Source organism: Leopardus geoffroyi, chromosome E2, assembly GCF_018350155.1.
Source record: "Leopardus geoffroyi isolate Oge1 chromosome E2, O.geoffroyi_Oge1_pat1.0, whole genome shotgun sequence".
In the NCBI taxonomy this organism is placed as follows: Eukaryota; Metazoa; Chordata; class Mammalia; order Carnivora; family Felidae; genus Leopardus; species Leopardus geoffroyi.
Window position 1 is genome coordinate 55051008 of NC_059335.1, and position 27123 is coordinate 55078130.

The 27123-nt window shown below is 52.4% G+C and overlaps 2 protein-coding genes across 2 annotated transcripts in view; one reads left to right on the top strand and one right to left on the bottom strand.

The window, feature by feature from the left end:
- Positions 1-27123, top strand: part of LOC123577690 (c-Maf inducing protein) — a 235133-nt gene that overhangs the window by 64772 nt on the left and 143238 nt on the right. The gene's annotated exons all lie outside the window — the stretch shown is intronic.
- LOC123577691 lies at positions 22381-26508 on the bottom strand. The gene is made up of 2 exons (XM_045439853.1): positions 25002-26508; positions 22381-23728 (listed from the first exon to the last, which is right to left on the bottom strand). Exon 1 carries the CDS (start codon positions 26348-26350, stop codon positions 25397-25399), a length of 954 nt encoding a protein of 317 aa, XP_045295809.1. The 5' UTR covers positions 26351-26508; the 3' UTR covers positions 22381-23728; positions 25002-25396.

Below are 27123 nucleotides of genomic sequence, written 5' to 3' on the forward strand. Positions count from 1 at the left end.
TTGAAGACAGTCGGGTCTGGCTACAGTCCTGTGTGTCCCGCTTCCCGTCTCTGTGACCGTGGGCAGTCACTTAACCTCTCTGAGCCTCATCAGTACAGTGGAGTTGTTAGGAGGGTCAGACGTTAGAATAAACCATATGTGGTTGCCAGAGTTTGACCACTTGTAACCTGCAAAATGGCGGTTGCATGTGGCTCTACGTATCCGTACAGAACGAAGATGCCTTTGTGAGGTGCTGGGACGTGCCGGCCTCTTGTTTCCTCCCCTAAGGCCCTCGGCGTTGGGGGCTCTGTCTTCCTGAACTGTAGTGAATGGGAAGTAGGTTCTGAAATGCCTGCCTCAGGATGAACAGGGAGCAGAGAAGTCGTGACTGCCTGGAATGTCCTGTCTGCCCTGAAGGGGGCCATTGACCAAAGCTGTCATTCTGCCAGATTTGTTGGGGGGCTGCAGGGACGCAGGCACGAGAGCTCACCTAGATGCTTCTCTGTGGCCAACCAGGGTCATTTCAGATGTGTCATGTGCTGACAGGCACGGCCCAGACTGTTTTGGGGGAGTAAATTTATGTGTACTGTATGTGGGTTCTTGGGACTGTTCTGTGGCGTCCAGGCACACCCCACACCCAAGGGGCGGGATCCTTGGGAGGCTGTGCTGGGTCACCAGGGTCTAACGTTTGTGCTTCAGCTGCCCTTGTCGTTAAGAAGCAGCGTAGTGGGTGACTGAGAGCCCGGGCTGCGGAGTCCGGCTGGCCACGGGTCTGCTGAACCCCAGGTCTGCCTCTTACCTGCTGTGTGCCATCAGACAAATGACTTCACCTCTCTGCACCTCAGTTTCCTCATCTGCAACCGTTGCTACCTCATTGACTCTGCGAGACACGAATAAGATGCTTCGTATAACGTGTCTAACGCAGTGCCCAGCACAAAGTAGGCAATGTCTATGAAGTAGCTATGAATGTTTCTTAAAATAATGGTTATTAAAAATTAACGTTAGCTATTATGAATACGCAGGGCCTGATGCATGGAACGCTGCATTGGGGGTAATAGAGGTGACCAGAATTAATCAGGGCCTTTGACATTGGACAGCTCACTTACCCTCCCTGAGCCTCATTCCTCTGTAAGATGTGGGCAGGCAGGAAGGAATTCGATTTACAAATAGGGTTGTGAGGGTAGAATCAGATGCCACTTCTGGAAGGGCGTCAGCCCAGTGCCTGGTGTGCCCCGGGGACTGCCGTATAGCCTGCGGTTCTACTCTGGGAGCCCTGGTGTCCCAGTCTGCTGGCCCCACTAGAGCCCTGGCCATGTGTTGAAAGAGGTCCCCATGGGGCTCTTACCTGCTACGTTCGGCCCTGGAGATTTTTGCATCCCCAGAGCAGGAATGCACTTTCAAAAGGATTTACTTTTGGGGTAAATGAATTCTTGAGGAGCAGGAGATGGGCTTTTAAGCCCAGCAAACAAAACAAAACAAAACAAAATAAAACAAAACAGAAACACGATCTCTTTGGAAGCCTTCTCTCTGTCACTTCCTCGTCCCTGCGGCTGCGGACCGCAGGACCCTGTCAGCCCCATGGCCTTCCTGAGTGGCCTCTGCATCACTGCTTACCGAGCGGATGGTACTGCGCGGTTGCCATGGTAGCAGCAGGATGTGGTTCCTATGGTGATGGTCGGCAGTGGCAGGAAGACAGCAGAGGTTTCAGTTATCTGGTGGCTCTACGTTTGCCGCCCCCTGAACAGCACAACACGGGCGGCCCCCACTCCGCTCTGCCCTGCAGACTGGTGACGGTGAGCCTGCTGCCTCCCCGAAATGCCGCCTGCTGCTTCTTAGAAGCGTCCGGCCGCTTCTGCTTCCAGATGAAGAGGGGCCCGAGTCGTTCCAGGGGCACCTCAGCCGGGGAGGAGACTCTGTGAGGACCCCGAGTGCAGCAGGCGGGGTCTGTGGGGAGCTTCTCCAAAAAGCCCCTCTCCCGCGCTTCTTTTCCCATCCGCGCCACCTTTGTTTGCGGGCAGGTGTGGGACGGTGATGGTGGACGGACGAGAGAAACCAGATGGTTTTAGAGTCTTGCCATACCTTGCATTCACATCCCCAAACGGTCACAGTTTGGGGGAGGGGGGTCACTTTGGTTTTCGAGCATGTGATATTGCTCTTCAGCTGGGGGTTGATGAGATCAGAGAAAGGAAAAAGTCTCCTGAATGTTTCTCTTCCTTCCTGGCATCCAGAGTCTGACAGATAGAATTTCTCCCTGGAAAGGCGGGTCTGTGATCCAGTGAAATGTGGCATCCAGAATGTTGTTTCTTTTTTATCTGGAAATGAGGGAGGGAAAGTGTGTAAGCAGCATTCGAGGGGCACTGTTACAATTTAAGAGTAAATCTGGAATTGAGGAGCCGAGCGTGGGTGGACGTGGGGGCTGCCTGCTGGTGTCCGTGTTGGACAACGCCCAACATTTACACTTGATAAGGTTTCCCAAGAGAAAAGAAATGTCAAGTGTCTTTGCCTCTTGCTGAAATCCTGTCGGCCTGGTGTGGCAACACGAGTCACTCATGTGGGTCAGGCGCTCCGATTGGTGATCAGTGATGTCACTGGGTTTCCTGGATTGTGATTGGTGGATTGGAGCCTGCCATGAGAGCTCAGTGCCAGGTGGCCATACCTGGATTGAAGCAGGAGGGACGGATAGTTCTCTGGGCACTCAGTGCCGGTCTTCCACGGCAGGACACCCAGCCCTCCTCCAGTGCCTGTCCTAGCTAGGGAAGTGGAGCAGTGGCGGGCCCTGGGCCAAGCAGACCTCCTGTTCCCCTGAAACAGCCAGAGGTGGAAGACTGCCTTCTAGCAGAGGCGTGGGGCACCAGGACCCTGGATACTTTGAGGGAGGAATGCAGTTTAGGAAGCACTCTGAGCATACGCTGCATGCTCCGAGAGACTCTTTCTTTTTGAATCTTGGGAATAAAAAAAAAAAATATATTCACAATTTAGAGTACATATACCGTCAGTAGAATTCATTACCTGACCATGTACAGGTGTCAAGGTGACTTTCGGGTCGGACAACATACAAATAGCAACAAAGACTAATCTCAGAAAGCCACATTTCTACCACCGAGAACTGACCACTGGTAACATTTTATTCTCTTTGCTTTGCCTTTTTAAGTAAAGGAACGAAACATGACCAGAGGAGTTAGGATTACCTTGACATTCACCTGTAGCTCACCACCTGCCTCCAGGTACCCTTCGCTATAGATTTGGTGTGGATCTTTCCATTAGACTTAAATACTTTTACACGCACACACACATACCACACACACGTACCGTAAACAATACGTAGCGTTGCTTTGGGCGTGTTTTTTTTTTTTTTTTTTTAATTTTTTTTTTTTTTTTTCCAACGTTTATTCGTTTTTGGGACAGAGAGAGACAGAGCATGAACGGGGGAGGGGCAGAGAGAGAGGGAGACACAGAATCGGAAGCAGGCTCCAGGCTCTGAGCCATCAGCCCAGAGCCCGACGCGGGGCTCGAACTCACGGACCGCGAGATCGTGACCTGGCTGAAGTCGGACGCTTAACCGACTGCGCCACCCAGGCGCCCCTGGGCGTGTTTTTTAAATGCGCTCACAACTTGGCTTTTCCACCCAGCATTGTTTGTTCCTGTGTCTGAGACCTGCCTCTGTTGATTTGCACAGATCTGGCCTATTCTTTCCCCTGCTGCAGAGTGCCTCTGTGTCTGCCCTCCTGTTCGTTTGGGGGGCAGCCCCGGATGGGGGACAGCGTCACCCTATCTTGTAGATGGGCACCCGGAGCCCACAGTCACTCGGCTGCATGGCGGGCTTCATAGCCACCTCCCACCCCGCCCCCATTTTGGTGGGACTTCAGAGGCAGGGCGTCCCTCACGGCACGTCAAGCCTGCCTGGGCCCCGGCCAAGCAGCTGACTAATCCGGTCTGTCGGATCCAGGTTCCCGAGCCACCCAGCCCGGCCATGTTTGCCCGATTTAGGTCACTGGCAACCCCTCCTCCCTGCAGAGGGCATCGTGGCCTAGAATGCTGTGTGAAAAGGAAACGTGCCGACGACACTGTGGTTCGGGTAGCGCTGTGCCCATTTCCCTGACTGCCCTAGGCGCCTGCTTGGAACCTTGCCAGCCGTCCAGCTGAGCACCCTGAGTCGTCTCCTGAGCTGAGTCACCCCCAAGCAGCCCTGAACTTCTGCTTGGGCACAGCCTCCTTGCCCCGGGAGCGGGGAGGTGAGGCTGATCTCATCCCTCGGCTCTCTCCCAGCGTCCGGGCCTCTTGAACCAAAGGTGAACCCCTTGCACACTGGCAGAAGCTCACAGCTGCCGGCGCCTGAGTCATCGGTGTGTTCGCCAGGTGTGCGTGTGTGTGCATGTGACGGTGCGTAGGCGTCCATCCACCACGGCGTAGGTTATTTTTCTGTCCCTTCAGCCGTGGCTCCCTCCGGCCCCACCTCCATCAGCGGCTCCGTGGAGAACACTGAGACCGCGCCCTGTCAGTGCCACCATCCCCTGCTTGTAAGGGAAACCACTTTGGGGGGGGGGGGTCACACAGAACGTGGTTCTTGAGCCTCCAGCTCACCAGCTCTGGGGACGGTGTGGCTGGTGAAACAGGCCTATCTGGGTCTGTCACACGGGAGCCTGCAGCTTAGTGGGAGAGACAGGAAACAAGTAGCAGGCAAATACACACAGACCTGTGCGTCGGGGTTCCTCGGTGAGGCCGGCCTGCATGTCCTAGCCAGGTGGGTGACTCTGGGTGGGTTAACTAAGTTGTCGGTAAAGTGTTGTCCAACCTCACGGGGTCATCAGAAAGTCTCAGGCAAGACGATACGCTCTCTCTTCCCTGTGCTGGGCAGGTGGCCTCTTTTACAGAGGTAGAAACTGACGCCAGAGAGGTGGAGTGGCCTGCTCATGGTGGCACATCGGCTCACAAGCCCAGGTCCGTGGGATGGCCCAGCCTGGCTCAGGGCCACCAGGAGACTGCCCCTGCCTCCGGCCACGAGAGAGGCCGTTCTTCTTAAAGGTCATGGCCTTCTGTGTTCTGCAGGGCCCGTTTTCTTTTATTTTTATTTTTTATCTGCTCAGATATACATAACACGAAGTTCACCATTCTAGCCGTTTCGCGGTGCACAGTTCTGTGGTGTTAAAGTACGTTCATGCTTTCTACACTCATCGCCACTGTCCGTCTCCAGAACTTTTTCAGCTTCCCAAACTGAAGCGCTGTCCGTCCCCGTTAAATGCTGACTCCCCCAGCCCCTGCGGCCACCGGTTGCCTTTCTGTCTCTAGGAATCCCGCCCCTCGAGGTTCTTCAGAGAAGTGGAATCCTAGAGTTTGTGTGTTTTCGTGTCTGGCTTATTTCACTTAGCACAGTATCCTCGAGGTTCATTCCTATTGTAACGTGTCCACATTTCCTTCCTTTCCAGGGCTGAATAACATTCGTGTGTGTGTGTGTGTGTGTGTGTGTGTGTGTGTGTGTCTGTCTGTCTGTGTGTTTACACATCCCTCATTTTGCTCCTCTGCTCATGTGTCAGAGGACGTTTGGGTTGTTTGCACCTCGGAGCTAATGTGACTCGCGCTGCTGTGCACACTGATGTGCAGAGTCTGTTTGAACCCCTGTTTTCACCTCGTTGGGGTCGGTGCCTGGCTGCAGGGAGCGTGTTCTCATGAGGAATAAAATAAAGGGAATGAAAAGAAAGCTACTGACTTCCAGGAGTTCTCATCCTTGGGGCCATGGGTAGAATTCAGGGGACCTGGGAATGGGATGTGAAAAAAATGGCACTTTCTGGTCACGACCCTGTAACTAAAATGCCGCATTTCTTCCAGTGATGACAATAGTCGGTGCTGCTGTCGTCTTCATGGGCAGGAACTGTGACTCAGGCACCAGCAGAAATCACAGATGTTTTCAGATCCTTTTCCCTCTGTTATGGGCATCTCGAATCTCTTTATGGTCATTACTGCTCCCAAGTCCCGGTAGTTGTCGGGCCTGCTCTCGATCTCGTTATTTAATGCAGGAAAGAAGCTATCTTTTGCTCTGTCACACGTTTTAAGAAATATTTTGATAATTGTATTGCGGTGTGCTGGGCTTCCTTTGTAATCCTATGGATTTATTTTATATGTTTTAAAAAGCTTACTCCGGGGGCGCCTGGCTGGCTCAGTTGGTGGAGCTTGGGACTCCTGATCTCAGTCAGGGTCATGAGTTCGAGACCCATGTTGGGTGTAGAGAATACTTAAAAAGAAAAAAAAAAAAAAGCTTACCCTGAGAAAGCGTCCAGATTCTTCACCACTCAACCAAGGGCTCCAAGTCGCACAAAAGGTTGAGGGGACCGTGTCAACTCCCCACCCCCACCCCCGGGAGTGCACACAGGCTCCCTGAACTCCTTCAGATGCAGAACCAGCCTCCAGAGTCGGTTTACGTCATCGTTTCCAGCCAGCTCCTCACAGGAGAGTCCGAGTTTCTTTGGAGGAGTGGTCGAGTGTCTGGAATCTTCCATGCTTTTCAACCTATCCCCCTCCCCAGAATAAGAAGAGAAATTCCATTTCGTAATCACCAGAGTCTTCTCTGTTTCTAGAACGGCCGTAGATGTGTCTCGAGTCTGCCTGGGCTCCCAGGAGTGAGCTCACGGGGCTGTGAGCTTTGCCATTTAGAAGCTGGTTTTATGCTGGTGGACGCGGTAGGTGGGGTGGACCTGGGGTGACCCCCAGGACTGTAAGACAGTAAATGTGTGTGTGTCATTTTAGGCACTAAGTTCTAGTGACTTGTTACAGCAGCCATCGGAGCCTGATTCGTTGGTTAAGCGTGGGGTCATCTGAAAACCTGTGTGCCGGGGTCGGAATAAGGGTGGGGGTGTGTGAAGGACTTTTGGGACACGGATGGTTAGACCATCCCCATCATGTGAAAAACCGCCGAGAGAGTTCATGTTCCAGCCAGGCAGCTAGAAAATGGCTTTCTCCATAGATAAATGGTTGTGACCGTTAAGGCCAGGGGAAAATTAGACTCTCTGGGCCTGATCTGTTCTGATCCGGGTCCCTGCATGTTAGGATGTTTGAACCTTCTTCCTAGGGGATCCTGATCATCCCAGGCATATAGGATGTGAGTAGGGCCCTGCTTTGGGGGGGAAAATCCTAGTAAAAGTGGGGGATCCCTCAGAGCCCTTGATGGATTTCCCGTTACTCATTTCTCCCGACTGTTGGGCGGGAAGGTGGGGTGTTTAGTGAGTATCACTGTAACCTGTACTTTTCTAAAGTCAAACAGATTTCTCTTGGTGGGAGTATTCCTCTTTTGTGGGATCCGCGCAGCCCGTCTGACTCAGCGACTCACCCATTACCCTCCGCAGCTGACGCCCCTGACGGTTCACTTGACTCTCCTGCCTCCTGCTCACAAAGCCTGCTTGTCACTCAGCCCCCCTCGCTCCCCAGAAGCAGAGCAGAGCCTCTCCCGCCCCCCTCCCACTCTCTCCCCCGGCGGGGGGCCCGTGTGACTGCTACCTCCGAGACTTCTGTGTCACCGGGAATGGAAATATCACCAAGCGATGGGACCGGGAGCCTCCTCCAGATACTACGCAGGGCGGCATCGCTGAGCGTCACTGACACGCGGGTGCTGTGCTCTCTTCTACATATATTACCTTGTTTGATCGTTACAGCCCCTGCATTAAAATTTTTTTTCTCTCCTAACATCCCAGGGCCAATCATTGGAGAAGCTAAATGTAGCACCCGGCGCATTTGCCCCCTCACTGCCACTTTCCTTCTCCCGCCATTAACTTGTTCTAATACTATCTCGGATGGTCGCTGCTGTGGGTTGAAATGTGCCCCCCTTCCCCCCCAACATATGTTCAAGTCCAAACCTCCAGTAGGCAGGAATGTGACCTTACTTGGACTAGGGTCTCTGCAGATTTCATCAGCGTAATCCAGTCCGACCTTTGCTTGGAGGAGTGGGTTCATTGGGTTCACGATCATTCCTTTCCTTCCAAGTTAGCTGATTTCAGGAGGTCAAACTGTGTTGTGGCTTTTCCCAGACTGGCTGATTCAAACTATTGCCACAGCCAGGAAAGGGGGAGAAAAAGAGATTATTGACTAAGAAACATTCATTCCTGTTGCAAATTACTAGTTGGGGCTAGTTGTTGATTATCTCACCTCTCTTGCTGTTTGTATTTAGAAATGGCTCATAAATTTGCTTACGTGGGTCTGGTTTGTCCTCTAAAATAAAACAATTGCACTGCAAAGAGCTCCAAAACTGTCCTGTGGTTCCACAGTTTCCCCTTCACGGAGCTCCAACTCTTAGGCATGGAGCCGGGTGCTTTGCTTACATTGTCTGTAGTTTATGCAGTAATCTGGGAAGCTCCATTTTACAGATGAGGAAACTGAGGCAGAGGATAGCTGAGAAAGTCCGCTCATGTGTGTGCAAGCTGGCTTTCACACCTCATTCTCCAGACTCCAGATTCTCTCCTGCCCTGCCTGTCTTTGAGCTTAACTGCCAGCAAGTTCATGATCAGATGGCGGAGAAAAACAAATACAGCGTTCCCATTTAGCTGTGTGTTTGCTAGAACTGTGCACATGCTTGTGCAGGCCTGTGTATATGCATCATCGTCTTCAAGAACGGTAACCGTCACTAATGTTGAAAAATGTCCTAAGCGACCTTTCGTGCCAGGCCCATAAATCGAGCTCCACAGGGAAATCGCCTGGCTTATTGCGAGTCTCTTTAAGAACGTTTTTAAATCCTGCACACAGCCCTGGGCCTCCCCAGGGAGGGGAGCTGCACTCAGGTGGGTCCCACAGGCCAGGCCGCAGGAAGCACCCTCAGCTTGTCCGGTGCCTGGGTCAGGAAAAGCTTCCCTGGGACCAGAGGAAAGCGGGAGGTGATGTTGTGGACCTCGTGCTGTGTGGTGGGTTGGCAGGACCCCCGCCTTTTCTCCACCAGCCCCCGAAGGAGGGCAGAGGCGTGGCACCAGTGTGGGTCTGCGCCCTTTTCCCGGTGTGATTGATGCCCGGCTGGTCTTTCAATGATTAACCGCGCAACCTTGGGCTCAGTGTGGCCTCCTGGGAGCCCCACTCATGGGCCTCTTCCTGTGACACGCCCGGCGATGCACCTGGAGGTGTTTGCCCCAGCCGGTCCCTCCACATGGGGTGTCTTTGCCCAGAAATCCACACTGCCTGCTCTGCACTGATGTTGGGTCTTTACTCAGAAATCACTTAATTGGGCTTCTTCGGCTGTCCCACTGAAAGTGCTAATACTCCCCCTGGTATTTTATTTTATGTCTCATTTCTCTGCCTTAATTTTCCTTCTTAGCACTTTACCAGAATCTGACAGACTATGTATGTCTCATTTATTTTGTTTATTGTCTCCTCCTGTTAGAAAGGCAGAGATCTTTGTTTGTTTTCTGGCCCTCCTGCTCCTGTATCCCAGGCATTTGGAACAGGGCCTGGTCCTTGTGCGTGTTCGGTACTTTTCTGAGTGAGCGAACGGATGGATAAGTGAATCGGGTTAGCTTTGCAGGGCCTCGCTTTGCCCGCCGGAGGACGCAGTCTGCCTACCGAGCGTGTGCAGGGAGCGGTCACTAAGTGGTAGACACTCACCGAGCGAGGGCCTCCCGTATCGTTGGTATTATTACTATTTCGTGCTTCATCTTGAAAGTCGAGGCACCGCCTCCGAAAGTTCCCCAGAGCGCGGGCAGAGGCCGAGCACGTGCAGGGCGCCCGGAGGCACCAGTCTGGAGGAGGTGGCAGGCAGACCCCCTCTGGCCCCTCCCCTGCCCATCACCCGTGGGCATCCTCTGGGCGGCCGAGGAGGCCCCGTACGAGGAAGGAAGATCCTGGAGACTAGTGTTTTCTTTTTCCTGCCGTCTGATTCCAGGCAGGACAGGAGAGGGGCGCCTTGGGAGCCCTGCTCACGGCCCCACTGCCACCCCATGTGGGTCCGCGTGTCTCCACCAGGCCAGGGCCCGGGCTGGTCTCTGTCGGGGTTCCTGTACCCGGGCACGTCCCAGGCAGCCTGCGGTCAGGCTGCGTCTCGTGGCCAGGACTTTCAGGAATGCACCCTCTTGACCACACAAGCGAGGCCACACATGCCTGATTGTAGTGAACTCTGAACTCTTTAAAGGAGTGTGAGCCTCACACAGTGCCCTCAGTAAGGACTGGTTACCTTAAATCGCTTTCACGCCCCTTGCTTTATGGATTCATTTACTATTTGCATTTCTTTTGCTCGTTGTTGAGGTCTTTGTGTTTCATTTTTAATTGGGGTATGTCTAGAATCTTTTATTTTTTTAGAAAAAGGAGTTTGTGAGGGTTTCATCTTTGAGATAGAAACATTGTTAATCTTTTTTAAAACCTCAGGTCAATGATTGTCACCCCTTCCCGCTTCTCTTGTCCAGCCTCTCAATTTTGTGTGGGGAATTTATTTGACATAGAGAAGTTTTACGTTTTCCTGCGGTCAGATCTTAGTGTCTTAATTAGTGGCTTCTTAATGAAATGCCTTAGTTAGTGGTTTAAAAAGTTCTTCCAAATTTCAAGACTGGGCAAAAATTCCCCATTGTTTCTTTTTCTTTCTTTCTTTCTTTTTTTTTTAAGACATAACTGTAAAATTAGTCTAGAATTAATTTTTGGTATAAAGTGTAAGGTGAGGCATAGTGCTGTTTTTTCCCTCCAAATAGTTAACAAAATTGTCTAGTAGTATTCACCAGTGTTCCCTTCCCCCACTGCTTTAAAATGTCACTGTTATCATGAAAATAAACATTAAAAACATTGAAAGAAAAAAGAGCGCCTGGGTGGCTCAGTCGGTTAAGCGTCTGACTTCGGCTCAGGTCATGATCTCATAGTTCACGAGTTTGAGCCCCGTGTTGGGCTCTGTGCTGACAGCTCAGAGCCTGGAGCCTGCTTCAAATTCTGTGTCTCCCTCTCTCTCTCTCTGCCCCTTCCCCACTCACTCTCTGTGTTTCTCTCTCAAAAATAAATGAACATTAAAAAAATTTTGTAAATGGCACTATTACCATGTACTAAAGCTTTCAAATACGTGTCAAAGCCTCTTCTAGGCTTTCTATTAGTTACTGCTGATTTTCTGCCCTTGCTCTAGCCCCATACTGTTCTAGCTATTTATTCTAGATTCATAGTGTTTGAAAGTTGAACCCTTCATTTTGTAGATGAAGGAACAGAGGCACAGAGAGGTCAAGTACTTGGCCCAGTCCCACGGCTAGATGGGGGCTCCAAATCTCATATGCATGTAGCTTCCAGCGTATTTGACCTTTTTCATAGGTTGTGTCTCAATGTGCCTTTCTGTACTTCTTATATACGTATCATGCTTGCTCGTGGCATATCACTGAGATGCCTTTTTTCTTTTTAAGCAGCCGGGATCAGTTCTGTCTCTGTCTGGGTGGACCCAGTTATAAGTATCTGCCACGTAAGAGTTATCATCACGAGTAAGATTAGATACGTGAATTTGATAGTGCTATACCTGGTACATAAAAACTTTTCGTCTGTTAATAATAACATAACTTATTATTTGTCGATGTTAGTGATTTTCTGTAAGGTGTCTCTTCACTTCATACCTTTCACCTTTGAGCAGAATTCATAGTAAATACACTGTAGTCCCATGTCCTTGAATTTTCCAGATATTCCCAGTGGCAAATATTTGACTCGATTGCCCACGCCTCCCTCCACCCAATAAATTATTGAGACAGCCCCATACTCTAAAAGGGCAGAAAACGATTACAGTAATAAAAGGTGATACACCTGAACATTCTTATGAGCTACAAGGACTCTGGGTCAATTCATGTGTCTTGGGCTGCTGGAGAAAACTGTCGACTCTAACTAACTTCAAGGTAAGTGCATCTTGGATCCCTCCCCAGGGAGTTGTGTCGCCCACGGGCCAAGAGGACCTCAGTGATGTGGGACCCCAAGTCTGCAGTGTCTTGTGCGTGCACCTGTGGGTCAGCGTGATCCCAGTCTGCAGCATAAATTCCTAGGTGGAGACAGAAAGCACCCCACCCCAAGGTCTGTAACGCAGACCGGGCAACATAAAGAATTTCCCTGTAAAAACTTTGAAATGAGGTGTTAATTGCTTTAGAATCACATGAGGAGAGACCAAGAAGAGACCTGTTTGCTGTGAAAGCTAATAATTGGTTCCTTGAATCCATTTAGAGGGTGACAAGCAAGGATGCTGGGAAGTGACCCCTCACCCCCCCACCCCCGCCCCGCTGAGGAAATCAGACGTCACCACCTTGTCTTGCGCATGTGGGTGTGATGGGGGGTGGCGGTGAGCCTGGGTTTGTGTCCACATTAGCAGGCGGACACCATCCTTCCTCATGCTCTGCGGGAACCTATGCCTGGTGGCTCCTCGACTTGGAAAATAGGTGGTCTTGCTTTGGAATTCAGTCAGGAGTGAGCTTTCAGCTGAAGTGGAAAGGTGTTATCCAAGAGTGGGGTCCGTCTCGAGTGGGATTACTGAGCCTCTTGTCACCTCTGCCTGGAACCAAGATGGGGAGAACAAGGATAAATGGCCACCCCTGCCCCGCAGGGTTCCTCACTTGGACCAGGGGATGAGGACGCACCCAGGAAACAGAGAACAAGGCGGGAGAGCAAGTGTAATTGGGGATGGCAGATGCGTTTCAGGGATGGGACCGCCTGGAGCATTGTGTTGGGAAGGATTCTGAGGCTGCTTTTGAGCTCAGCAGGGAAGAGCTGGACTCTCTTTCCATGAGGAGGATGGGGCAGTGGTGCCTGAGAGATAAAGGAATCTATAGAGACACAAAACAGAACTGGGGGCCAAAAAGAGGCTTTACAAAGCGGGGGAGGGAGACCACGAAGCGCAGATGCAAGTTGTTTGTTTTTGTTTAGTTTTATGATTAAGAAATATGAAGGTAGGGGCTCCTGGGTGGCTCAGTCAGTTAAGACTTTGGCCCAGGTCTTGATCTGGCTGCTTGTGGGTTCGACCCCCATGTCGGGCTCTGTGCTGACAGCTCGGAGCGTGAAGCCTGCTTCAGATTCTGGGTCTCCCTCTCTCTCTCTCTCTCTCTCTCTCTGCCCCTTCCCCGCTCATGCTCTGTCTCTTTCAAAAATAAACAATCAAAAAAATAAAAAAAAAAGAAACATGAATGTAAAATATTCAAAGAGTAGAAAAGGAGAACCAGAAAATCATCAGGAATTCCGCTCATCAGAATAATAATTGTGGTTATTTGTGGCTGCATTTCCTAGTCCTCGGCTAGATCCTTGTGCGTGTTTTAACACAGTTTTCCAAAAGGGTAGCGTTTTGTATCCTCTTTTCTCTTCTAACAGCTATCACTCTTTGTTCATCTTTGCATGCCTTAAGGCAAGATCTTGAAAAAAACGTAAGCCCAAGGGTACAGCTTGGTGCCTTTCTCCCCAATCATTTACTGTGGGGCATGATAAATTGACCTTCAGGGATAAAATTCTCACTTAACAGTTCATTCTTTTTTTAGTTGTGGTAAAATACACATAGAATTTACTGTCTTTACCATTTTTTTTTAAGAGTTTAAGTTTTAATGTTTGTTTTTGTTATTTGAGTGTGTGTGCGCGCGCGCACATAAGTGGGGCAGGGCAGGGAGAGGACAGAGGATCTGAAGTGGGCTCGAAATCACGAACTGTGAGATCATGACCTAAGCTGAAGTCAGATGTTTAACAACTGAGCCACCCAGGCGCCCCTCTTTTAACGATCCTTAACTGAATAGTTAAGTAGCACTAAGTATGTTCAAATTGTAGTGCAACCAATCTGTGTGAATTTATGTAGTTAGTCTGAAGTCCTGCAGCCTCTTGGGATGGGCACCTATTCCTGACCTTTATTTTTATTTTTAGAGCCTAAAATAGAGCCCAGTGCAGGGCTCGAACTCACAACCCTGAGATCAAGACCTGAGCTGAGATCAAGAGTTGGACGCTTAACCGACAGAGCCACCCAGGCGCCCCATAGTTCCTGACCTTTAGAGGAGGTGGATAGAGTTTAGGGCAGGAGGCGAGGGAGGAACAGCGCGCACAGCAGGGTCTCCGCAGTAGGGGTGATTACCTCCCCAGGAGCCCCCATTGTACAGTTGATGAAACAGAGGTGCAGGTTGTCATTGCTTTTTGGTGTATGGGGGGATGAATGTTATTGACGCCTAACATAAATCTGGAAAGGTGCAGATACTGTTCAGCCGAGTGCATTTTCGCCAACTTTTGCGTGACTTCTACAAACAAGTGACTTGCCACGGACCTTAGAACCAGTCGGGTGCAGACCTGGGATGCCGACTTGGGTCTGCCCCACCTGCTCTGCCATCATCATGCCTTTTAGGGGACATCTCGGTAGGGCTCCCGAGAGTAAAGTTGGATAGAAATGGACAGATGGGGGGTTTTGTGAATGTTCAGTGGTGGAATTAGACGTAGGCGTTCCAGGAGCCACTCCTGTTGAGCAGTGGAGGGACAGGGAGTCTGGGTGCTGAGGGATGGAGTACAGGGCAAAGGTCAGCCAAAAGAGCTGCTGAGAGTTCTCAGGGGGAGAAGCAAAACCCTGGGTACAGAATTTTGGGCAAGTGGGGCTATAGGGCGAATGTGGGAGTCGGGGAGAGACCCGTAACAACTGATATTTGCCAAGGGCTAATGTGCTGGACACTGTGCCACGCACATGACACATCTTACTGCGCCCCACACCCGCCACCTGCCCTTGAGGTAGGTAATACCATTGTACCCGCTTTTAGATGGGAGAACCGAGTCTCGGGTGGGTGAAATGCCTTGCCCTAGGTTAAGTATCCAGTGAGGAGGAGGGGCGGGATTGGGGCAATATTGTTCTCAGAATGTCACCCACGGCCACCACATTGTACGGGCTGCCCACAGACACTCGTGGGTTAACGATGCCCAAGAAATAGCGAGCCAGCAGTGGGGTCTCCTGCTTGTGGGAGAAAGATTCCATATCTGCCTTCCCGGGGTTTGTTGGAACAGTGGAAGCACGGTCAAAACCGGTTTCATCATCATTCGTTAAGTGTGCTGTGGGTTAGCTGGAGTTTTCTCAGTGGATTTGCTTGAAGCTGGCGGGTACCTCCGTATTCTTACTTCATACGCGGAGTAAGTTGATATCTGCAATTTAAGAAGAGCCTGGTTTTGGTAGGAAGTTGATTCAATTACCATTTTATAAGATTTTCTTGGTCTGGTCTTGATCCTGTGGATTTCTCTTGGTTACAGTAATTTCTGGGTGGTGATCTATCCCCTGTCATTTAAGCCAAGTGACACTGGCATTCAGTGCACCCAAAGAACATACTAGAACAGCCTTGTTCCAAGAAGATAGAAAAAGGCATTAGGTGAAGTGGCATGGAACATCTCAAACTGCGACTGTGTTGTGATCTCAGGCAAGGATGTGATTATCTGATCCCCCCCCCCCCCCCCCCCGCAGGCAGGTTGATTCTTTCTGAGGTCATTAATCTCATCCACATCCAGGGGGAAATTGTGTTCATTTTGAATTAAAATAAAAGTAATGGTGTTCATCTGGTTTTGGAAACCTTAATCTCTTAAAGCTGATACGATCGGTCTGTCTATAAGTTCATCATGGGTCAGAACAACAGTATTTATATTCATACACACAGGACATTCGATTAGATAGCACAGAGGAAGAACACATACTGACAGGGCGTGATTACCGTGAACTCAGGCAGCCCAGATTCTCCGGTCCTCCTGAATGTCCTATTAGCTGGGGATATCCCTTTCGTGACGCAGGATCTTGCAGCAAAACAGTTGGGTGTAGCCGCCTGGTAGAAAGAAACGCTCGCAGCAGGGATTTTCCAAGCAGGCGCCTCAATTGCACAGAAAAACATCTTGACAGTGTTTCCACGAGCCCAGCAGTCCGAGGGTTTTGTGCACAACGTTGAAAGGGCTCTAACCAGGGCATCCTTGGGGGTTGATAGTGATGGACGGGGACACTGCCAAGTATCTGGCTGTCCCGGGGGCCTGACACGGATGTTTGCAGGGCCCACAGTGATGCAAAGAATCGTGGGCCCTTTTGGAAGCACAGGCTGCAAGATCGGTGTTTTCAGGTGCAAAGGAAAGGGCAACGTGCATACGGAACTGCAGTCTTCTGCTCAGGAATCCTGTGCTAGCTCTCACTGCTTTTGGGAAACCTTCAGGATTCTCGGCCTGGGGCCTGGGGACGGGGGATGGTTCCATCTGGACCTGTGTCTCCCACCTTCTCCTGTTCCGTGGAGTTCACTTACCTGGCTCCAGCCAAAGGGTCTGTTCCCTTTGTTCGGCCAGGCCACGCCGACCACCTCCCAAGTGCTCACTGTCCTCTTTGCAAAGACCCATCTTCCCTCCCACCTCCACTCTTTCCCCGCTAATTCTCTTGTTCTCAGCCTCAAGGCCACTGTCATAGGGGGCCCCTGCCACAGGGGACCTTTTGTGGTCCTCCCTGACCTCCCCAGCCTGGGACAGGATAGGTCGCTAATTCTCTTTGTGGGCTTTACCAGCGCAAGCACAATTCACATGAAATAATGACTCATCCATCGGTGGTTTTGTGTCCTTCTCCACCACGTTCATATCGCTGCCCCCTCTTCCCCATGCCACGCGGAGCATGTACCAGCATCCAGTAATGGGGGGTCCACTGGGAGATGAAGACAAAACAAACTTTTGTAGCGAATGGGGGTTGGCAGGACTTGTCTCATTGCAGAATAATCTCCACCACCTTGGAAGTACCCTCCGAGTGCCACTTCTTGGTGAATTGTGAGACACAACGGCATGTCGGGTTAAATGGAGAAAATCTCAAGGGTTGTTGAGCGGTTGGTTGCTGTGGCAGCTTCGTGCGTACATTGACCTTGGGGTCTGGTCAGAACATGCTGGTTTGATGACTCCACTGACTGTTTCTGGTCCTGCCCATTGAAGATGTCGAGCCAGGGATGGTTTGACCATGCCATTCACTGCGCCCCCAGCCAAGAGGCAGACAGCCGCTCCTTTGAAGCCACAAAAATGTTTCTTATTTTGAATGTTATTTTGATTTCTTTTTTTCTTTTTTTTTTTTAAGCTGCACACTTATTGGGCTCTGGGCTTATTTGTTTTAAGTGCTGAACTCTTCTGTTAAATTTTTATTGATTAAAAAAAATAAACTTGGGACACCTGGGTGGCTCATTCGGTTAAGCGCCCGACTTCAGCTTAGGTCACGATCTCAAGGTTCGTGGGTTCTAGCCCTGTGTCGGGCTCTGTGCTGACAGCTCAGACCTGGAGCCTGCTTTGGATTCTGTGTGTGTCTCTTCTCTGCCCCTCCCACTCTCTCTCTCTCTCTCTCTCTCTCTCTCAAAAATAAATAAACATTAAAAAAATTAAAAAACAAAACTCAGTTATGTACTTAAAAAATTTTTTTTTCATTTATTTATTTTTGAGAGACAGAAAGAGTACAAGTGGGGAGGGTCAGAGAGGGAAGGAGACAGAATCCAAAGCAGGCTCCAGGCTCTGAGCTGTCAGCACAGAGCCCAACGTGGGGCTCGAACTCACAAACTGTGAGATCATGACCTGAGCCGAAGTCGGACGCTTAACTCACTGAGCCACCCAGGCACCCCCTCAATTATATACTTATGTTTTTCTCATGGAAAACGATGCCTTACAGAAAAATATGAAGTACCCCTTCCTCCACTACCAGTCCCATTCCTGTCCCACATCCCGCTTTTTCAGTCTTTCTCTATGTTTCTGTATGTTCATGCTCAAGCATATTGTTTTATAGGAAGTGTATTGTATAATTTTATATAAGAGTTTATTTACACATAAGAGGAATCCTGTTGTAGGTACCATCCTGCAGTTTGCCTTTTTACTTAATAAGACTTTGTGGAGGGAGGCACCTGAGTGGCCCAGTTAGTTGAGTGTCTGGCTCTTGGTTTCGGCTCAAGTCAAGATCCCAGGGTGGTGGGATCGAGCCCTGAGCATGGAGCCTGCTTAAGATATTCTTCATCTCTCTCTCTCTCTCTCTCTCTCCCTCTCCCCACTCATGCATTCTCTCTCTCTCTCTCTCTCTCTCTGTGTGTCCCCCTCTCTGTCTGAAAGAGAGAAAAAGAGGGTAAGTCAGACTTTGTGGAGATGTATCCATGTTAATTCAATGGAACCATATAAATTGTGCTAACTTGACTTACTCCTCTAACTGTAAATGGCAGAAGATTTAACAGATGGGCTGGGATTCCCAACACCCTGCCGTCTACTCCCTCAGCACTGGCTGGAGTACAAGCTGGTAGGGCACTCTGGGAAGGCTGCGCTTCTCTTCCGGCAAGTTCTGTTGCATGTTACCAAGGGCCAGTTGTGCTTGTCCCCAGACCTGATCAGGCTGGTTGTAGGTGTTACTGTAATTACACAATTTACTTGAAGATTATATAAACTTCTGGAACAGAGTGCGAAAAGAGAGTGGTCGTTTATATGAAAGCCAAACGGAATGCTTCCGAAAGTCTCAGTAGAGAGTTGCTGAAAACCAGGCTGTTGTGGGTGAGACAGCGGGGGAGGCCATATTACCACCGGCCTCGTGGAGGTCTTTAAGGAAACAGGAATTGGATGTTGTCATTGCAAATCGCTTGGGGTTTATGTGAGCAAGATAGTGGGGACGTCAGAGGCGGGGCCATCCTCAAGGAAGAGGCATTGTCCCTACCATGAAAGATGGGGAACAAATACACATTTTGCATGTTTCCAGTAAAAATAACTTACCTGTTTCATTTCGTAATAACGATTGACTTCTTTTGGGCTCATCACCAGTTACTTGTCCTGGTAGCTGGAGACCCACCGTTCTCTGTTCACATTCCATGAAATGATTGTCCCTCCACCTCCGGCCCTGTCAGTGGATGTGAAGGTCATTTCTCACCGTTCACGTTTAAACACAGTGCAGGAGCAAACAGCTCTTCTGAGATCGTGTACACAGATCAGTTGTGGGTACATGCTGAGGCGCAGAATTGCTGGGTGTGGGCTCACTTGGTCGGCAGGGAAGCTGGAGCTCCGTGACCCAGGACGGGTTTTTCCCTGGGAAGGAGAGTTGCACAGGGGCCGTATGTTAAACGTGCATGTATTCAACCAGCGCTTGGGTCTCTTTACTTAGCAGGCATTTCTCGTGCCTCACTTGGTGTGCCGGGGGCTGCGGTGGGCCTTGGGGGTTAGGAGATCCCCAGCATGGGGTGCCTGGCCTCGCGAAGCAGGCCACATTATTCTGTATGTGGGAGAACAGACTGCCTGAGTCTCTGGACCTTCGTCTGAGCGGAATGCTCTCCATCTGTCCTGGTCACCTCGGACCACCTTAACACAATACCACCGACTTGGGGGGCTTGAGCAACAGACATTTGTCACAGCTCTGAGGCTGGAAGTCTAAGGCCAGGGTGCCAGCCTAATCGGTGCCTCGCGAGAGCCCTCTTCCCGGGCGTCCCCCTGTGTCCCCACGCGGCCGAGACCGAGGGCTCTGGGCTCCCTCTTCTTGCAAGGGGTTCCCACTCTCATGTCCTCCTCTAACCCCAATTATTCCCCGAAGGCCTCGCTTCCCAATCTCATCACAATGGGGGATAGGGCCTCAGCGTGTGGATTTGGGGGGTGGGTATTGGAGACACAAATATCCAGTCTGTACCATCCCCATCATGGGAGAGCAGAGAGGGGAGCATTTTACAGGGGGGCAGAATGTATAAGATTGACTTGTAGCTTTGCTCTTGAGGGGGTTGTGAATTTTCTGTTCTAGGCTTAGCGAAAGGCAAGTTCAGGGGTCCATTCCAAAGAGTGTTCGTCTGACCCCCTGCTGACTTGGAATGTGTGAGGTTGGGGAGGGCCAAGGTCTGGCATCGTGGGACCCCTGTGTCCCTCCTGGTTCTGCCCATTGCTTGCTCTGTGGCTTCGAAGAGATTGCTTCACCTCTCTGGGCCTCAGCGTACGCATCTGATAGGTGGGCTGGGTCGGGCTTGGGCAATCTGAAGACAGAATGGTCCTGAGATGGCACAGAGTTTGTGGCTGTCTTCGCCTTGGGCAGAATGATGCCCTTCCCTCTCCTCACATCACAGCCAAGGCTGCACGACAGCCACAGAGCCTTCTTGGTTGGCACCATGAGAACGTTCGAGAGCAATCACGTTCACCCCCATAGATGGCTGCTTACTGCGAAGGCATTTTATCGGCCAGCCATTCCCACGTTGAGGTCCAGGGCTGCTGGGACTCTGCCGTTGCCCTCCTGGGCCCTGCTGCACCTGTCTGTGGCCCTGCCTTGGCCCAGTGAGCAGTGGGTCTGAATGTGATGAGAAGGAGGTCAGTCGGGAGAACGAGAGTCTGAGCCTTGAAGGAAGAAGGCCTGGGTTCAAATTCAGCCTTTAGCTCTGTGATTTCAGGCATGTTACTTTCCCCCTCGGTGCCTCAGTTTCCACACATGGATAAAACAGACTACTGTCTTAGAACAGTGCCAGGCCTAACAAAGGTGGAGTTCAGTTCCCTGCGACGAAGAGAAATCCTTTGGCCCTGGAAGTCTCTCTTTCCAAGGAAGTAACTAAGTTTGAGTTCATTGTTTAAAAATTGACTCCTTCCAATCCAGCTGTGACCCCTGAAGTCCCTTCTATTTCAGAACTTCCCCTCTCTCTGTAAAGAAAAGAGTATACTGAGCTAATTGCTGGTATGAACCATATTGCAGGGAAAAAGGTTTATCCTGCTTAGGAGAATGCAGCTATTTTAAGGAACCTTTAGCACATTTTTATTTGCATCCACCTGCTGCAAGAAATCTCCATTGTGAACGAGCCTCCTTGGGGTAACCGTTCTCCTTGGGGATCAGACCCTCCGCTCAGGAGAAAGGGGGAGGGGTAGAGCATACCAGGTGCAGGCCCTGCGTGGTGAGGTCGCCCCCCATCATTCTACCCTTCGTGGGGTTCCCTGATCGCCTCCCCTTGCTGCACCGCGGTTCTGAATTTGTGGAGACAGACCCGCACTTCCCTTTTAAATGTGGGAGGAAGTTTCCTTTTAAAACAGGGCCCAGGCTGCAACGTCATGCAGGTGAAAGAGAGTGGGTTTATTGCAGTCTCTGCTGCTGTGTGTGGTAGACCTAACCTGCCAAGGCGCTCTTCTGATTACCCGTTGAGCTATCTTGTTCTCAAGGTGTGAGTTAGTGTGCGCGTGCGTGCAGGTGGGCCGGGAGGTAACCTCCTGTTTATCAACATTTCCTCCTCCAGCCAGCCTGGAACTGGCCCTCAGGCCTAAGCTTTCAGAGCACACCCTCTCTGCTTGGAGTCTAGAGGCTCCCGTTTCTACCCTGGGCCCAATGCAGTGGAGCCAGGCCCATGAGTGTGTGCGCGCGCGTGCGTGTGTTTGTATACGTGTGGAGTGTTGCGCCTGCACACGTGTGCGTAGGGGGGTTTACGTGCGTGCGTGTTTACATGTTGTGTGTGTGTGTGTGTAGGGCGTGTATGCGTGTGTGTGTGTAGATGTGTTTGTACGTGCACGTATGTGTGTTTGTACCTGTGGGGGGTGTTTGTGTATGTTTTGTGTGTGTGTGTGTGTGTGTGTGTGTGTGTTTGTACATGTATGTGGAGCGTTGTGTGTGTACACACGTGTGTGTGCAGGGGGTGTCTCCAGAGTCGAGTAACTTGAGTGGCACTTAAAACTCCCCATCACCCACAGGGCAAAGTTCACCTCCTTGTTTTCCAGGCAGAGAAGGCTGAGTTTGGCCCCAAATCAATCTTTATTTTCATCTCCTGCCAGTTCCTTACCAGGCACCCTGTGCCCCAGCCGCAGACAGACAGCCTTTTCTTATTGCCCAAAGGGCCCGTGATCGTGGGTACTTCTAGACCTTCGAGCGTGCCAGGGATCCCCATTCTGTCCTCTTTCCTGGCCCAGCTCACATGCTGTGAAACCTCTGAGGCCTGCCCAGGCCTCGTCCTCCCTCCTCTGGGCTACTTAGCCTTCCATGTCCTTGCAAGACATGCTCACCGCGTGCCCTGTTGTATTTGATTTAATGTGTCCGTCATCCCAGCAGACGTCCTGCTACCTGAGAACAGGTACACAGTCTGATCCATCACCACACGCAGCACACACAGTGCCTGGCGGGGCGCCCATGCTTGGTGCTGGTCAGAGCGAAGGAGCGGACGTTCGTGTGGCGAGGCTAGAAGAGCCGCTTGGCCAACAGTGTCGACATCGATAATAGTATGTGTTTATTGAGTGTTCGGTGCTGGGCCCCGTGCTAAGCACTTTACCTCAGTGAATGCATTTAATTCAAACCACCCTGGCAGGCAGGTGCTGGAATTATCCCCTGTTTTCAGCTGGGAACGGGAGGCTCAGGAAGGAAGAGAAAGTTTACTCCGGGTCGCTCGGTTATACGCGGTGGGTCCAGGATGCTCACCGTGAAGGAGGGTAACCAGTTACCTACCACCCTGCTTCTGTTCTGGAAACCAGCCTCTCCTTGGCACTTCTTCCACGTGACAGCGGCTTTCCAGCTCCTCTTGCCCTGCTTTCCTGGGCACAGGAACCGCCCTGCCTGCCTGCCCTCCCACGTGCCCTAGGATCTTTGCACGGGATTTCCACGTGCGGTTGCAAGTCTGGGTCTCAGCTGAATGACAGAGCACAGGGTCCCCCACATGCCTGTAAGAGAATTCCTACATTTGCTCCAAGCGGTATCACTCCCCCCCCCCCGCCCCCCGGAGGCACACCTAGTGACTGCAGGGAGAACCCATCGTGACCTACATCAGAAGGAAGTGGGGCAGCCAGTCGGGGGGAGAAACACAGTTGACGCTCGCTCGCTGTGAATAACAGTGTTGCAGAACATCACAGCCACCGGTCGGGGATGAAAGGCGTTGATTGATAATAGAAGCTCACACTCATCCTCATTGTTATAAGTTAATAATTTTTCTGAGACCTCCTGAGGGGACCCCGCTGCCTGAGCAGGGAGGGGAGGGAACGGCGGCCCCAGGGGAAGGAGGAGTACTGCTCTTCAACTGAGTCTAGAGCCAGCAGACTTCCCCGGCTTCTTCCCTGGCGTCAGGGGGAGAGGGAAGGACACCCGAGAAAGGACGTCTCACTCTGGTGGCGGCCGCTCACTGTGGACACCCGGTGAGACGGAGCCCAGGATGCGGGGCCCAGACGGTCTCTGAGGTGGGAAGGAAGAACCGGGCTGGAAATCTGTTCAGGAGCCAGTCCAGCAGACTGCTTTCTCTTCCGTCTGTTCTCTGTGGGCTTGGCGGCAAAGGGAACGAGGCTCTGAGAGGCAGGCCATGCATTCGTGCACGCGTTCATCTGTTTCATTAATGTTTACTGAGGGTCTGTGTCTCAGGAAGCACGCAAAACGCTGGGGATATAGTGATGAGCAAAGGCTGTGTCCTACCCTCGCGGCGCTCTCAGCCTGCTGGAGAAGACTGATGTCAGATGCTTATAATGTGGGCTAATAAAGTAGGGTAATGAACATCATTCATTCGTTCATTCATTCATTCATTCAACCAACCCGCGGGTGCCGAGCACCTGCTATGCTCTGGGCATTGTTCTAGACCAGCGCTGCCCAATATGGTAGCCACTAGCCACATACGGCTGTTGGGAGTTAACTAAAATTAAACGAAATTAAAAGTTCGGTTCTTCAGATTTCAGAGACTCTATGGCCACATGTGGGTAGTAGTAGCTCCTGTACCGGCCAGGATGGACACAGACCATTTCCATCGTTGCGGAAAGTTGTGTTGGGCGGGCTGCAAAGGTGAGGCGCTTGGAAAAGCTCTCTGCCTTCGGCGGTCCAGATCTAGCGGCTTTGGATACAGACCGGTGTGTGTTCCTTAGCAGACGGGGCGGTAGGTGCACAGATGGGGCCGCACGGAAGCAGGGCATCTGAGCCGAGCCTGGCCTAGAGGGAGGGATGTTTCAGTGAAGTCTGAGTCACGTGAAGAGGGTGGGGGGCAAAAGGGGCAGGGCCCAGCGTCCCGGGAGGGAGGAGCATGTGTCCAGGCCTGGCCATGAGAAGGAGGCCCCACGTGTGTTGACTGGGCCATGCGCGAGGGACCAGCTGAAGGCAGAAGAGACCAGGCCACACAGGCTCTCCTGGGACTTTCTGCCACCCCTGAGGCCGACCCTTCCCTGGGCATGTGGGCAGAGGGTCCTGTAACCACATCGGCTGGACTCTTGGAAGCAAGGTCTGGTTCGAGGGGCCAAGGGTGCACATCTTGCTCAGGCTGAGCCCTGGGGACAGACTGCCCCGTCAGGCAACAGCTGAGGGTGGCAGATGGGGGATGGAGAGAGGAAGGAGGAGGGGGGAGGAAGTGCCTGCTTCGAGCTGTCTGCAGGGTCCAGACATGGGTGTCTGTCCTCTCAGTGTCCAAGAAAACAACTTGGGAAGCAGCCCCTGCTCCCCTTGTGGGACCGCAGAAGGAAGGCAGAGGCAGCGGCTGTGATTCTGGGGCAGCCAGAGGGGATTCGACGTCTCCACCCGCCTGGGACTGGGTCGTGCCCTGGGGAAGAGGGGACACTGGGAGAGTCAGGCAGCCCGTTCAGCTCCGCTCTGTCCTGTCACTGGAGCAGCTCACAGCCACAGGTCCCAGCTTCCTTGTCTGCAGTCTGGTGACAGTAATGTCATCCTGTAGGGCTGCTGGGACAGTTTTGACATAATGAGAGCCACTGGTGTTCGTGGAGGGCTTACCTTGAGCCAGGCATTGTGTTGCATCCTTCACACTAGGATCTCTTACCAGAGACCCTCCTGACCCGTGAGGTGGCTCGTTCTCTGTGGGGGGTTGGGGGGGGGGGATACCCTGTTTGTGGAGGGTGTGACCTGCTAGATGCCAGTAGCACCTGCCCCAGCGTGCTAGACATCGCCAGATGCCCACGGCTGAGAGCCCCATTTTACAGACGGAGCCGGCTGCCGTCCGAGCCGAACCATGGGCATCAGATTTCAAACTCAGGTCTGTGTGCCTGGGCTTGGGCACTCAGCCATGAACTCCATTTTACCTTTGGCCTGGGCGGAAGGAGCGCAGCCCAGGGCCAGGCGCACAGTAGGTGGTCGGTGAGGCCTCTTCCCACGACGGAGCGCTGGTTCATTCAGTCAGAAAACCAGACCCTTCGTGCTGGAAGCTGGCAGCGCAGGGTGGGGAGGGCAGGGCCCGACCCCCAGCCTGGCCCTGACTTACCTTACTTGCTGGCACACCACGGCCTGCTTGAGGGCGGAGGGAGCCGTTTGTACTTGACAGGCCACGATTAACCTCGCCCTGCTGGTAAATCATCCGAAGGACAGAACTTTCCCCTGGAAAATGCCAGCCTGGCCGACGCGGGCCCTTGTTTCACATCTGCACTTCCTGCCTCCGGCTGGACGGCCCACCAGGTCGGGAGCCACGCAGAGGGCCGCCGCGAAATCGTGCCCAAGTAGATTTCTCCCTCTCTTCCCTGCCAGGGCTGGGCTGTGTGTGTGTGAGAGAGAGAGAGCGAGCGAGAGTGTGGTGGGGGTGTTGGGGAAGCAGCCCCGAGAGGCAGGCCTGAGGCCTCCTTGTTTGTTTACTGTCTTTGGAAACCACCATCAGTGATTCAATCAACCCCAGAGGGCAGAGGTGGCAAGGACTGGCCTTTGCCAAACCTGGCACTCTGGGCCTGGTGCAGGGCACAGGGTGCCGACCGGCTCCCTCGTCCCCTCTATGTCGAGAAACCGTGCATGTACACACACATGTGCGTGCACGCTCATATTTAACACGTGCCTGCGTGAGCTCTGTGTGCATGCGCGCACACACATGTGTGTACCTGTCTGTGCGTGCGCGTGTGTAAGTGTTGTGGTGTGCGATGTGACCCACCCGCGCCGTGGTTGTAGGGCCGAGGTCATGTCCTCCAGGCACCTGGCACGTGCCGATGTTGGCCCTTCTCCTTCGCCTCTCCTTTTCATACGCAGCGGATACACAGCTGGGTTGGACGCACAGCTTTGCCTGTTCCTCGCTGTGACCTGAGGCCAGTCATGTGCACGGAGTCTCAGGGTTCTCCTCTGTGAAAGGGGGAGAGTTAAGGCAGCTGCGGGAGGTTGCAGTGAGGTCCACGGGTGACCGGGGTGCACTTGGCTGGGGGCCGGGCTGGGAGAGGGCAGGCCATAGATGGCTTGTCCCCCAGCTTGGGGAGGCGTGGCCTTGCCCACGGGGGGCTCAGGAGAACAGTGGGGGCTTTGGCTGCTTGCTGCTCTTGACCCTGAAAGCTTGGCAGCATCGGGTAGGACTGCATAGGCGGGTCTCATCCTACCTTCTGTGTTCTTGGTGTGGTTAGTCACATAGCTTCTGGTGCCGGGGAGGCCTGAACTCAGTGGGGATTTTGTGCTCCTATGGCTTGCCTGGTCAGAGTTAGAAATTGCTAGAAGACCAAGGTCAGGGGCTCCAGAGACCCTGGTTTTGCTCACTGGTGACCACCACACTGTCATTCCTACATGAAGCTGCCGCCCTTTTCTGTGGTGACAGCCCCCAGCATTTCCCGTATTTGCCCAGGAGAGGACAAAGAATCCCACTCCCATTCTGTGCACACCGTGTGCCCCCTCCCCCCAGCTCCATCAGATAAATCCAGAGGGTTCTCAGTAACCACGGACAACGGAAAGCCAAGAAAATAGGAGTATTTTCTCTGCCTTGCCACTGTTTTCCGATTAGTCACTCCTAACTAATTAGCAAGTGACAAATGGGACAATACAGCTCTGAAAATATCCATCGACATCCTAGAGTCGCAGCCACAGACATGGCAGAGGGCCTGGCCAAGAAGCAGAGAGGGGGGAAGACATCTGTGGGAGGGAGGCACAGAGGTCCGAGGCGCTCTGGGCATGTCAGGAAGGTGGCTGCAGGTGGGCCTGAGAGACACGCGTGGGACATGTGCGGGGGGTGTGGGAAACTCCCCCCCCACACACACACACACACTGTCTGGGAGAAGTGGTTTCCCGTCACCATCATCCAGGGACACAGGTGGACGTCCCCCGTCCGGTGTGGAAGTTGTCAAGGGGACCCTGGGGACTGTGTCGGGGCCTCTGGCCAGGGTGGCCTCTCTCTGAAGGCAGCTGAGACCCCTCAAATAGTGGACAGTGTGTGTGGGGGCGGGTGTGTGTGTGGGCGGCAGCCGCTGCTTCCGTAGCCGGGTCCCCCCACGCCTTCTCAGGACGGCTGAGGTGGTGCCGCGACATCGGGCAGAAGATGCTCTCTGGCAGCTCTGTTGACGTGTCCATGGAGGGTCCGCGGGGACCCGCTCCACATGGGCGGCACACGGGGGGCTGGGTGGCGGTTGTCCCAGCAGGACATGCAGCCC